This window comes from Poromitra crassiceps, assembly GCF_964638095.1.
Source record: "Poromitra crassiceps genome assembly, chromosome: 30".
Classification (NCBI taxonomy): Eukaryota; Metazoa; Chordata; class Actinopteri; order Beryciformes; family Melamphaidae; genus Poromitra; species Poromitra crassiceps.
Window position 1 is genome coordinate 11,210,367 of NC_139652.1, and position 14,457 is coordinate 11,224,823.

The 14,457-nt window shown below is 43.4% G+C and overlaps 1 protein-coding gene across 1 annotated transcript; it reads left to right on the top strand.

Moving 5' to 3' along the window:
* Positions 1–2,411: 2,411 nt before the first annotated feature.
* On the top strand, positions 2,412–12,369 carry LOC310800583 (pyruvate kinase PKM-like). Its single transcript, XM_083663204.1, has 11 exons — positions 2,412–2,424; positions 3,659–3,837; positions 4,000–4,091; positions 5,910–6,041; positions 6,188–6,374; positions 6,505–6,775; positions 6,865–7,015; positions 8,598–8,750; positions 10,402–10,568; positions 11,524–11,705; positions 11,903–12,369. The coding sequence occupies exons 2-11, from the start codon at positions 3,687–3,689 to the stop codon at positions 12,007–12,009; spliced, it is 1,593 nt and encodes a 530-aa protein (XP_083519330.1). The 5' UTR covers positions 2,412–2,424; positions 3,659–3,686; the 3' UTR covers positions 12,010–12,369.
* The last annotated feature ends 2,088 nt before the right edge of the window (positions 12,370–14,457 follow it).

The following is a 14,457-nucleotide window of genomic DNA, read 5'->3' on the forward strand; positions in this document are numbered from 1 at the left end:
GGGCGGTAGAATTAAGTTAGGTTCATCAGATAGATCTTAAATTTGTGTTTGAAATGATTGAGAGATTTGGACTGGGATACAAGATGATAAATATTGTTCCATAACTGGACACCCCTATATCTGATAGAAAACTGACAGAGTCCAGTGCGGTAAAATGGAAGAGTAGGAGGGGAGAAGTGCGCGCTCCCGCGAGGGGGTGCAGGTCCCGGCAAGGAGGCAAATCTACACCGGCCTTTCTCCCAGAGCGCGTGCATATATCGTTTGCGCTGCCACTTTCGACACAGGGGTGTACAGTGATCAATATTTGTACAGAAATGTCAATATGAGTGACCTCTGGGTGGGTTTATGAGTGACCTCTGGGTGGGTTTATTTATGAGTGACCTCTGGGTGGGTTTGACGGCCTGCCATGTTGTTTTTAGTGTGATGTGATAGGGGAGGTCTTCCTGAGCGTGTGCATATATCGTTTGTGCTGCCACTTTCGACACAGGGGTGTACTGTGTACAGTGTCCAATATTTGGACAAAAAAAAGCGAAAGAAAAAAATAAGAAAAAACATATTTTTAAGGAAGTAATCATTACTTACTGGTTCGTTAACATGGTAACTAATGGTCAGTTCTTAAGTAACTACCATTAAGGAACTACCTATTAACTATTCATGAACTAATCATTAACTATTCATGAACTAATGGTTCATTCCTGACTACTTCCTCAATAACTACCCATTTTTTGTGTTACAGTATTGTAAAGTGTTATCAAATGAAGTCTCATACGTTGATGTTGGCGACAATGGTGAGCTAAATCCCACTCATGTATAAGTGTACAGTATCATTACATTAAATAATAAATAAATCATAGTTAAAATGGGCTCAATATGTACTTTGGGGGACAAGGGGAAAAGAAGTAGCTTGCGACTAGTTTCATTTTTTGTAAGTAGCTCTCATCCTAAAAAAGTTTGGGCACACCTGCTGTAGGCTAAAGCATAGTATGCATGGCTGTTGAGCAGGCTTACCGGGTGGGGTTGGAGTGGATCTAGTTTTATGCTGTGGTACAGTATGTCCTAACTGTGTTGGCCATCATGTCATATGTGCTATCCCTACCAAGGCCATCTCCTAGTGACTCAACTCTTAAAATATACCATGAGAGAATGCAGCCATAAATTATGTCATTAACCCTTTACACATAAATCAACAGAATGTATCCAATAAACAAACAATGAAACGGAAATGCATTTATTTTATGCCCCATCAGACTCGTTTTGTTCATATATTTGTTTTATTTGAGCATGTACATAATTATGTGTACCAGTGTAGCTGATTAATTTAATTGCATCAGGTGAACATCATATCCTGACCAGGAATACGTGTTGTTATTGTGCTTAATTGCACTTATTTGCCTGCCTTCAAAATACTGTCTCAAGCTAATCTCCTCTATACAGTGTATGCATGAAGGCTGCCATACATTATGACTGCAAAAGAAATGCAGACACACCATACCTCCCCTACTGAGTTCCAAAATGGTCTGTGTGTGTGTGTGTGTGTGTGTGTGTGTGTGTGTGTGTGTGTGTGTGTGTGTGTGTGTGTGTGTGTGTGTGTGGGTGTGGGTGTGTGTGTTGGGGTCAGGGGGCTCGGGGTCTGTGTGTGTGGGGGGGTATCTGTACTTTTAAGGTCCTTGCATGCATACAGATAAGGGAAAATTCCAAAAGCGATGGCATTTGATATATTGACATTAACATTTGACATATTTCTGTTTATGGCTTTGGTTTAGAGTTGGAGGAAAAGTGAAGGTTCGATTTACGGTTAGGATTAGGTTTCTGTTAGGGTGGAGGTTGGGGTTAGAGGTCAGGGAATGAATACAGTCAGCACATGTCCTCACACGCATCTTATAATATATATAATATAAATGTATGTGTGTGTTTGATGTGTTGTGATGCACATTGGGGCCTTTTTTGATTATTATATTTGTAGGCCTATGTTTTAATCCCATAATGAACCAACCAGTGTCACACTTGGCTGTAAACCATAATTTAGTGTGAGCCACTGAAACACATTTTTCATTTTGATGACCCTGCCAGGCTCATGTTTAGACCACAGCAAAGCTCTGTGATTGGCCAGGCGAACAACACTCACATCTGTGCTGTATCCTCCCTCAATATTTGTAATAATTCTGTGGTTTATCTGGAAATTCGGGATTGAACTGTGATTCATCATGCCAAGTAAAATAAAAAACAATTTATACAAGATAAATGTGTGCTTAATTCATTGTACACATAGCGATAGTCAGAGCATGAGTGTCCCGCCCTATATCCTTATGGCGGATGCATACTGGTTGTTCAGACAGGAAAGTAGTCCCGGTTAGTTGGGGGAATAAAACCAGCGCGCAAGCGCCGACGTGGGTGCATTGGTCCCCTGCAAAGTTCCCCCAGTAGGTGAGTAGCAGCCTGGCATCAACAGGTGGACTGAACAATTGAACTTTTTGGCAGAGGAAAGGCTTTTCATGGATTGTGTAGATACTATTTGACTAATTAACTAATCTAAATTATTGACTGCATTAATTATCGAGTTCATAACAAAAACGTATTTTCAAATCACAATAAAATATTATGCTAACGTTGATTACTCAATTTACAAACTCAAGCTACGTTACCTAGACCAATAACGTTACTGCAGAATTAATTTGTCACAAAAGCGAGCAAATGTTTGTTGTGTTGCACTTTTACGTTTCTAACTTTCTCCTATACAATGAAATAAACAGTAATGAGCTAGTCCCTTTTATTGTCGGGAACACGTTGCTTCCTCTAAACGGAAAACTGGCATGCATCTATCTCTTGCAGGCAGGTAGGTGTAGCCCACTGCCTGCAAGAGATAAGTTCTGATAACTCTGTATTGTCATGTGTTGCCATTGTCATACTTGACTTTGAGCTTGCTTGCTGCCACTTTCTCTACTCTTGTCATGTGTTGCAGAATGTTTAGATTTTCAACCGGCTGCTAACATTCGTAGCGTAGGCTTTATAGATACAGTTTTCAGTAGGCTACCCCCCCCCTTCGGTTCTGAAGTTATTTTTGTGTGAATCACCTTTCTCTGTCAAAAGTGGCCGGCTCCTCTTGCTGCACAAGTCCCACTGGAATGCGTTAGTGTGCAGTCACGCAGGCAGGCAGGCAGGCAGGCAGGCAGGCAGGCAGGCAGGCAGGCAGGCAGGCAGGCAGGCAGGCAGGCACATACTGTCTTTGTTGCTCTAGTCTGCACAGGCTGTTCGGTCAGCTTGCCACATCCACTTTCCACTCTTGGCTCATAGAGGTTTAAAATAATTCACTGGGCCATCCATGGAGAGGTTGCACTTTCATCTTAAGCATTTACTTTCCCATTGAGAGAATGAATTGATCCTCATTTCATATTCCTTGGATGGACTTTCTGAACACACGATATTAATGTGTTCACAATCATTCAATATTCTGTAGCCGTTTCTGTGCTCTTTAATACTATAACTAGAGCCAATAATTCACCAGGTGTGTCACCATAAAGATGACAAACCCCAAGCATTGACCGGAAATGTAAAAACAAAACAAAAAATGTCTATGCTATTCTGTCAGAGGTGACGATTTTTCAACCAGATGCTAAATATGTCCTAACTGTAACCATTGTTTCCCTTTGTGTCTCTCCAGGACTTTTCCCGCAGACACTGATTCAATCATGATGAAATCAAAGGATTCGGGCTCTGCCATCATCCACACGCAGCAGCTGCATGCTGCCATGGCTGACACCCACCTGGAGCACATGTGCCTGCTGGACATCGACTCCGAGCCCGCGGTGTCTCGCAACACCGGCATCATCTGCACCATCGGTACAGACTCCATTCCCAAACACCACTGATTCCGTGTCTGATGTTACACTGGCACTTTATTCAAAAAGATCTCGGTATTAGTGCGTCTTTATTATCCATATATGCTTTAGTCCTGTATCTGTTGTCGGTAAAAGCTCCCTTCTTTCGCCCGTCTCCATGCAGGACCCGCCTCCCGTTCTGTGGACATGTCCAAGGAAATGATCAAGGCTGGGATGAACATTGCAAGAATGAACTTCTCTCACGGCACACACGAGGTCAGTGCAGGATGAGGAAACGACACAAAAATCATCCATTTCAATGGCGGTGCCTGAATATGATTTACTAAGCTTCCTGCATATAACGGTGCGACGGGGACAGCCCGTGTAACGTGACACTTGCACCCTTCTAACTGTCAGTGGGATGCAAGTTGATCTGTGAGCTCGTATTTGGCCCTCAGTGGGGGCACCAGTGTCTTCTATATGTTGCGGCTTGTCCAGCCAGCTGCATCATAGATCATATTCGATGTTTGAACTGACTTTTTAGACGACCTCTCTCCCCTTCACACTTTACCTTTTCCACCGAGTGTCAGAATGAATGAGCCTAGAGACCTGTCACCAGCTGTAGTATGGTTACGCACAGTTACCTTTGATATTTTAATCGTTGCCCTTCAAAGGTTAACAGCAGTGATTAGTTCATTTCGGTGCAACTCGACGCTCAGACTGACTCTTGAATGGCCTGCCTGTGCAATGGTGTGGTAGAGAATTGTAGGCACCACTTCAGGGTTGACAACGATATGAAGTAAAGCACAGCAGGAAAGAAGTCAGTCTTATAAACTATAGTGTGTCTATTTCAGCCTTTGCCCTCATATCTGTCATCGACCACATACATGAAAGTAAAAATAATAATAATCCATAACACTAAATGAATAAGCATTTTGTTATGAGAAGGGCAGATGAAATTTGACCTTTGTCTCACTGGTGTGTCAGTTGTCGCTACAGCTATAAATAGTCTTCTCTGTGTATGAGCCTCATAGCAACAGTGTCGACTGTATTCAGTGAGACCAACATGGGCAAGGCATTCGTTACTGCCTGAAGACAGTACTCAATGTTCAATAATAATATGTTTAATATGTTGCATGCCTTTAGTACACCCATGTAATGCCAGTGGATAGTATTGGATTTTTATAGAAGTTCTATTTGTATCTGGCTGTTGGTCAAACCTTATGACAACTATTCATTGAATGCCTCGTTAGTCTTTGTGAGGCTATTTATATTCACCGAGCTTTCCAAAGTGTCATGTGCCCAACATGTGTCGCAGTTGCCTAGTCAGGATTTATTGCATAGTAGTAACGTAAGCTGTACTGTCCAGTGTGTGCTACCAAGTTTGTCCCCCTCCTATCCTGCTGCTGTGGCAACTCAATGTTCCTCTTTGTTTGACACATTTACCCCCAACAACGTAACCCCCGTCTGCCTAAATTAAGAATCATTATTATTAATAATGACTTACTGTTAAAGGAACACTCTGCCCATTTTCAACCAGCTTTGTATCATTAGAACATCAGTAGTATATCAGAAAACTGTAAACTGTTTTGAAGTCTGTCATTTAATTTGACAGTTATTGAGTGTTAAAGTGTGGACCAGTGACATCACTGGTCCACACTAACTCAAATTAATAACTCATTAACTCAAATCAACTCTCAATAACTGTCAAACTAGATGAATGATGAATAGTTTGACAGTTATTGAGAGTTGATTTGAGTTAATGAGTTATTAATTTGAGTGTGGTTTAATAATTTTTTCACTTTTGATGCTATATTGGGTACAGTATATTTTAATATTCAGTACTGTTATTGTAGTATTCACTACTGTTTTTCTTTTTACCTGACTGTGTGCCGAAATGTCTTTTTTATCCCGCAATATTTTGATAACGCATCTTATTTTTTTCATGTTTATCTCATGATGTGTACCTTTTTGAACTAAATAGTATTGTGATGCTCAGGTATTTCAGATGACATGTCGGCTGCCATGTGATTACTTCATAAACGTAAGTGTAAATTAGAACACTTGTCTAATGCCTGATAATGTACCATACAGTACCATGCTGAGACCATCAAGAACGTCCGTGAGGCATGTGAGAGCTTTGGACCTGGCACTCCTGAATACAGACCAGTGGCCATCGCTCTGGACACCAAGGGACCAGAAATCAGGACTGGACTCGTCAAGGGAGTGAGTTACTGTATAGCCAAATAGAGCTAGATAAGGAAAGCTTTAAGGCCCGCTTTCTCAAGTATGAGCCTGTTTCCAATGTTATGAACTGTATTGATGATTTGGATCTTGTGCACAAATAACAACTCTCTCCTGGTCTTGTTTAGAGCGACACTGCTGAGGTTGAGCTGAAGAAGGGCGAGACCATCAAGGTCACTTATGACGACGCGTTCATGGACAAATGTGACGAGAAAACACTGTGGCTCGACTACAAAAACATCACCAAGGTCGTGGAGCTCGGAAGCCACATCTACATTGATGATGGTCTCATGTCCTTCAAGGTTAAGGAAGTTGGTAAGGAAGTTTGTTCCATCCGGTCTGTCTGTCCATGCATACAGATAGACTGGACTGTTTTGTTTTTGTTTTCATCTTTATGCTAAAATATGGTGGAAATCAAGCTTATCTTCATTCTGTACATCGTAAGGCGCCAACTTCTTGATGTGTGAGATCGAGAATGGCGGTATGCTGGGCAGCAAGAAGGGTGTCAACCTGCCCGGAGCGGCTGTGGACCTCCCCGCTGTGTCAGAGAAGGACATTCAGGACCTGCAGTTCGGTGTGGAGCAGGGCGTCGACATGGTCTTCGCCTCCTTCATCCGTAAGGCGGCTGACGTGCAGGCCGTCAGGAAGGTGCTGGGCGAGAAGGGCAAGGACATCAAGATCATCAGCAAGCTGGAGAACCACGAGGGTGTGCGCAGGTGGGTGGATGACCAACGGACCGATCTGAACCCGTCGATCATTTCTGCTGCACAGAGTTTTTTCATCCCGTGATCTCGTTGCTCTGTAGATTTGACGAGATCCTGGAGGCTAGCGACGGTATCATGGTTGCCCGCGGCGACCTGGGTATTGAGATCCCAACAGAGAAGGTCTTCCTCGCCCAGAAGATGATGACCGGCCGCTGCACCAGGATCGGCAAACCCATCACCTGTGCTACACAGGTCCGTGACATTATCAGTAAGAGGACTCGTTGACAGAATAGAATCCCTGTGGCGCGCTGTAAAAAAGTGTCTAAATGTGCCTGTGCAGTCGTTCTCTAAATGTGCCTGTGCAGTCATAGGCCTTTTTTCACAGCAGCCATTTGGTGTTTAACTCATTGAGTGCCAATGACGACAATTGTCGTCAATTCGAATACTAACGTAGAGTGCCAATGACGACGATTGTCGTCAATTGCGTTTTTTGACGGTGGGACGTGGATCAAAGCCAGATCCATCTCCTGTGAAAGTATGGTGGATGTTGAATGTGTAAAAGCTATTTTAGGGACCCATTAGGTGGCGACAGTGCTCTCCAGATTAGAGAAAGGCGAGGAAAAAAGAGAGAAGAAGTCATGGGGAAACGGAAATCGCATCGGTATGCATCGATATGCATCGATATGCATGAAGCATAACGTTAGCTGTGCCTGCAGCAGCCAATCTGCTGCCACAATTGAGCCCCTCCGTGTCCGCTGCGATAGCCCATCCGCATGATTAGTTGTGGAGTTGTTATTATTCTCAACTGGAAGCGATGGGAGCCGGTAACAAATACACGCGGAACGCTGTGAAAAAGCTGGATGTAGCGCACTTTTCAGTGCAGAGCAAACTCAGCAGAGAGCCACCAGAGACACACCCACGGACGGAGGAGGGGTTTGCAGTTGAGGGGGGGGGGGGGGGGGGGGCACGCAGGGCAGCATACAACACCGACCCAGACAGACCCAGACAGCAGGACAGGATTGGCAACACAAGCTAGAATATCTGATGCCCACCAGCAGTAAATCAAGACCAGCAAGAAGCTGCAACCAGCAGCGCACGCAGGGGCCAGCGCTGCTGGTTGCAGCTAAAAAATATTATTTTGCCAAACAAAATTCCTTTGTTTTCACTGTTTTATTGAAGGAAATTATTTTTGAGGTGTCAAATCAGAAAATATTAGCTTCAGAGTCAGTGAATATGCTTGAAATGCTTCATTTCACAAAAGGCTAATTATCTCAGCTTCTAATTTGAAACGTCTCTTTTGGCTCAAAACAACCTATCTTCTCCGGCTCATAACTAAAGAACGGAAAATGATATCAATAAACTTTTTTTTGCTAATGATAGAAGAGAGTCTCATCGTTCTTTGGGCGTGTTCGGTGTTTACATAGTAATATCACACAATATTCTGTGGGCCTCGAGAAATCACTGAAAACGCTCTGAAACTCTGGCACTGGGAGCGTCCGTTCTCCAAAAGTGGCTGGCACTCAATGAGTTAAAAGGCAGGAAGCAACACAGGTGCACCAAAACATTAATTAGGGTTCAGCAACATCACGTGACGTCTCTGAGGAAGATTGCAGGAAGCAGCAGTCGAAACTGTCAGCTATTGACAAAAAAACACAACTAGTCTTTTCATATGAACAATATCTTAATAAATTAGGGTTTCCAACTTCCAGTCCATTTAGGTGTTCCATTGCTGGGGCCCCTAATTAGTGAGATGGTTGCACCTGTCTTTACCCTGCCTTTTAGATACAAAATGGCAGCTGTGAAAAAGGCCCATTCTCTTGATGTTGTCCCCCAGATGCTGGAAAGCATGGTCAAGAAGCCCCGTCCTACTCGTGCCGAGGCCAGTGACGTCGCCAACGCTGTCCTGGACGGCAACGACTGCATCATGCTGAGCGGCGAGACCGCCAAGGGAGATTACCCCCTGGAGGCGGTGCGCACACAGCACAAGGTGAGAGCGCCCCCATCTGGTCACATGCACCCAGTGTGTCTTTATGTTCAGTCATTTTCCAGGTGCACGCCACGCATGGACAACGTACAACTGACCAACACATGAATGGAATTAACTTTGGATTCTTGACGCGAGGCAGTAAATGTCAACTCTATGAGATATTCTTTAAATCTAGTGTTGTAAGCTGTATGGTGTGAGTTATATTTTGTACATAATGCAGAATGAGTATAACACAAACAATAGCTTTCATATGTTTGGGTTTCGGCTTGGGTTCTACTAACTGCTTGTATATTATAATGTATGTTGAACTTGCTTTGTGTGTCCCTGTTTTTCCCCACCCCTCCCCCCATCCATCTGCTACCAAACCTGTCATCCATTCGTGTCTCTTGCATTTTGCTGTTAACTGTGTGATCATATCGCTCAATCAGCATGTGTCTGAGGATCTGCACTGCACAGCAACAGTCCCTGGACATCATGGCCGCGACGTCGCTGTTGTTTAGCCTCAGGTCTCAGTGTGCTCTCAGGTATGCAGACCACTGCACGTAGGGTGGAGATATACTGTCGACTATGCATTCGCGTGCGTATCCTGCGTCCGCTTGGAGCGTTGGTCATGCACGGCACGCCCTATCCAAATTGATGCACACTCCAAACGGAACACAGGATACACGAGGCCGCCATCAAGGGAACGTGTAGTTAAAAGCAAGTATATCTCCACCCTTTGGTTAACTGTGTTTTCTTACCCTTACATTCATCTTCCATTTAGCTTATACCACTTTCATACCAAGAACCAGGGTTGGACCAGGGTTAATTGACCATGTTTCGAACCCTTCTTTTGTCAATTCACACCAAGTCAGTCAACACGGGTTAATCCCTGGTCATGACAATTCAGATAGGACCCGGGTCACAACCCGGGTAGTCTCTCCCCAGACTCAAATATGACGTTGAATCGCTGCGCTCCGCATACTACATAAGTGAGTCTGTGCCAGTTAACAGCCACTGCTGGTTTTGAAGGCGGGTTGAAATGAACCCTTGTCCGAGCCTGTCGAGGTGGGCCGCCAACCCGGGCTGGGAAACCCGGGTTAAACCTTTCATACCCTAAATAAACATGGGGATAACCCTAGTAGTTGGACCATCGGTATGAAAGGGGTATAAGATTTAGTGCATCATGGTTGTCCTATAGCAGAGGTTTTCAAAGTGGGAGGCGGGCTTCCCTGGGGGGACTCCAAGCAGTTTCAGGGGAGGCTCAGTGAATGGAAGTGAAACAAATATGACATTAGTTATTAAAAGGAGATCTCATAGAATAGCCTAAATGTGTGTGATTTGGTGAAAGCGATAGTTCAGGTAGTTGTAAATTGACACATTTTCCCACTTTCCCCAGAGTCTGTATGTCAAACAGCAATACAGTATATACTGTATACTGTATATCAGGCTATCTTGGCTCAATTGTTGTGTGTCTATGGGAGTCAAACAACATAATCATGATCTCATAGGCAGGGAGGCCAAGCTCGGTCTTGCCCACAGTCTCAGACTTTGAAACCCCCTGTTCTATAGAATACAAACTAACTCCTGTAGGTATAAACAAGGTGTTTGATGCAAACCTGACACTACTCTCTCCCTCTCTTTTATTTCGTATTTGTCTTCACATGTTCAGATTGCCCGCGAGGCCGAGGCAGCCATGTTCCACAGGCAGATGTTCGAGGAGCTGCGCCGCACCTCTCACCTGACCCGCGACCCCACCGAGTCCGTGGCTATCGGTGCCGTTGAGGCTTCCTTCAAGTGCTGCGCCAGCGCCATCGTCGTGCTCACCAAGTCTGGCAGGTACGGACGGATACAATACATACATTTTTCCACAACAATTTGTAAAACAGTTGATTCCTATTCCAGAATCTTTCAATTGAAGATATTTGATAAAATGACCGCCACTAAAAACAACTTAACAGATTTAATATTGAACAATCATCACTATGCAGATTCTGTCATGAGGAAGAGGAAGACCAGATTCATTTGTTTTTTTATTGCCCATATGTGGCAAGCTTCTGGACCAAGGTCCAGGACTGGCTAAGCCAGCTCGGTATTTGTTTTGAATTTACACCCTTAAACGTTGTGTTGGGCGTTCTGGATGAAAATCCAGATAGTAAATACAGTTGTTCTGTTGGGGAAAAAGTTCATTTTTAAAGCTCGAACCCAAACAGACTTGAAATGGAAGTTTCTTTATAATGTAGCGAGAAGCCAATTTCTTTTGGAAAATACTATAGCTTGCAGGGTGCAACATGTCATGAAATGGGAGAGGGTCTGCTCCATTGAGGAGTTGGACATACACACATTTTTGTTGAAGGGATCCTACAAAACTAAATTGCATTTTGTGTGTGTGTGTGTGTATTTTATATATATACATACATACATACATACATACATACATACTGTATATAGGAAGAAATGGGTGCCACATCGTCTCTTCATTCACTGCTAACAGAACCCCCGTGCTCATAAGAAGTTTCACTGCACTCACAATCTGAGATCCACCTCTGACCTTTAGAGATCTGAACCCTGACATTTTTATCAGTTAAATTTAACTCCGTGTTCATTCCTCTCCACTTGGGAGTTCACATGTACAAGCACACAACACAGAAAACATACAATCAGAGGGTGGATTTCATAATGTGGCATTCACTTAAATCGATGATTTTCCAACATTTTGGATCCTTTTTAAGTGCTGTGTATTTACAGGAATTGTTTGATTGAACAGTGGAACATGTTCTTGCCACACCTGCAGGTCTGCTCACATGCTGTCGAGGTACAGGCCCCGTGCCCCCATCATCGCTGTGACCCGCTGTGGCCAGACCGCCCGCCAGGCCCACCTGTACCGTGGCATCTATCCCGTCCTCTACACCAAGCCCGCCAATGACGTCTGGGCGGAGGATGTTGACCTGCGTGTCAACTTTGCCATGGAAGTTGGTGAGTGGTCCATCTGATCGCTGATGGGTTTAGTTCAAATCAGTCGAATAAGGGGATTTTGCCAGGAAAGTAAAGTAAGAAGAGTGAGTGACAGAGAGCTATAGAAGAATTCCCTATGTTTACATATTAGTATGGTTTGGTAGATTCCCTGCACCACATCTATCACTAATTCTGTACTTACTCTTCTCTGTCCATAGGCAAGTACCGCAAGTTCTTCAAGTCTGGAGATGTGGTCATTGTTGTGACAGGCTGGCGCCCAGGCTCTGGTTACACCAACACCATGCGCGTTGTGCTTGTGCCTTGAACTTCACCAAAGGACATTAGCAACCAGTCCCCCTCCCCTCTCCTGTAACAGCCCTGCCCCTCTAGAGGTCATCTCCTTCCCACAAGACATTTCCTAAAGCCGTCTACACAACCAACAGAAAGATATAACACCTGGCCGCTTCTTCAAAGGGCTGTCGGGTGTTGTCGTTCATAGACTGTAACTCCATGATTCCTGTCACTGTCTAGTGATTCTTTTTTTTCCATTTACATTGCGAGTACCTAGGACGAACAGGTGCACTGGTCTTCTCCTGTGTGACATACACAACTCAACTGACATTTGGTACACGATTACACGGTGCCCATCTGGATTGTGAAGTGGTCTGGCGTGATTTTGTTTCCATCCATTAAAAGGTACACTTGGATAAAGCGTGTTTTTATTCTTCCCCGTCTTCTTCACCACAACTTCACCACACAAGAGAAGCATTTCAATTTCATTCAGTATTTCCCATCGTTGAGAAAGTTGAAAATGTATCATTGTTGTAACATTGTATCATCTGCCAACTTACCCCCCCTCATTCCAGTATTAAAGTGCAACACATTTAACATTATTGTTCATGCTGTGTACAGTATGTGACCCATGTTACAACAGAGTGCATTACATGTTACGTGCTGCTTGTCTTCCTGCTGTCTGTCTGCTATTGTGTGTACTTTAGAACAGGCATAGCAAAAATCAACTCTTGCCAACAATTTACTCTTACCCCGCCTAGCCCTATATAGATGTAACCCTACTACCTAAAGATGCAATGCGGGGGGGTTTAAAGCTTTAACTAATATACCACACACTGAATTTGTTTAATACAATGTAGATGCAAACATTTACGAAAATGTAAAGCATGGGCCACTATGCAGATTGTGTTCTCGTAGCACAAATTGCACCATCTAGTGGAGCTTTAGAGGAATACTATAGAGACATGGGGCTCTGTGTGTATAGCATGAAAATACTGTTTTTTGCATAGGGTTGGCCTGGAAGCTTCATTTCACAGTGTATCCCATATATGTGTGTGTGTGTATATATATATATATATATATATAATTATCTTTTTTATATAAAAAAGAAATCTGCCATGTACATACCTATATACATACATACATATACAGTATACCGGTATACATACATATATATATATATATATATATATAGGTACCGGTATGTACATGGCAGATTTTCTTTATTGACGAGTGAAAAGAAATGGCAGATAATAATCCTGACTATTTGAAATGCTGGCACACTGCAGTTACAAATGATTTATAATCTGGTTTCAATTCTGCGACAGCATTTGATCAGATTCTCCCTCACGTCACAATATGCGCCGCTCTTAAAAAGAAAACGGCAGTTACAAAGAGCATCTTTGACCATATGTTATTTTATTGCATTGAATTCAATAGCTAAAATAAAATACGCCTAACATACATACAGTACATGTAGGTGATGGAATAATTAAATTTGTTGGTTAAAAGGCAGCAAAATGATAAATATATGAATAGATATAATATATGAATGATGAAAACTCCCCCCGCCCCATTCCACATTAAGTAGAATGCACTCAACAACAAAAAAGTAATGTAATGTTCAACTCAAGCCAGCCTCTCTGCAGGTGCTGAGGTGGTTGGAGGAGAATAGTAATGAGGGATTGATCGAGCCGATTGGCTGTGGCTGGCTAGTGACTGGCTACTGGCTAGTGACTGATGGTATCTCTCTTCCCCAAGGTTCAGTAACCAGGCAGCTAAAGCCACTGGACAGGACCTCCATGTTGTGACCTGCTGACCAGCGAATCTCAGTCCCTGGCCGGTCAGAGGTCCGCAGAATGAATACATGAAATGATTAACAAGAAGAAGGATTCAAGATATTTCTATGTTTGTTGACTTAAAGCAATCAGTGATAGAGTTCTTATCGATTCAGCATAGCGTCACAAGCAGCAGTTGTTCAACAACAGAATGTCAAATTTTACAATCAAATAATGTACAATGAAAGAGGTAAATATGCAGCAATATGACCCTTCAGGGTTTCTCGTTAATGTGTCCAAGTAACCGCTTTTAGCCCTTTGATTGGTGCAAGAAACATTCGGATCAATCTGAGCGCATCGCTGGCTTTAGGATGTTTGATTATCCACAATTGCTTTAAAATCAACTTAGCTTTCCTTCTATTCTGATCTAACTAAAAGACCATCTCATTTATCCACTCCTCCTTATTGAAAAGGACAAGTGCTTCAATTCACAGTACCTTTGTATAGCCATAAAAAACACAGATTATTGCATACAGTGCTAATGGCACACAAACCTTGGCTCAGGTACTCGGACTGAAATGAGTCGGCATCGAGTTGTGCAGCTCTCCACACGCCAGAGCGCTTGTGGAAGGACAGGATGGAAAAGTGTGCATTGTCTCCCCGTCAACAGGCCCTTTACAGACTGTAACGTGTTATACTTCCCA

Excerpts from the sequence above, each read along its gene's own strand:
- LOC310800583 (XM_083663204.1), top strand. The coding sequence starts at position 3,687 with ATGATGAAATCAAAGGATTCGGGCTCTGCCATCATCCACACGCAGCAG. Across the intron at positions 3,838-3,999 it reads CGGCATCATCTGCACCATCG|GACCCGCCTCCCGTTCTGTG; the intron begins GTACAGACTCCA and ends GTCTCCATGCAG. Across the intron at positions 4,092-5,909 it reads TCTCTCACGGCACACACGAG|TACCATGCTGAGACCATCAA; the intron begins GTCAGTGCAGGA and ends TGTACCATACAG.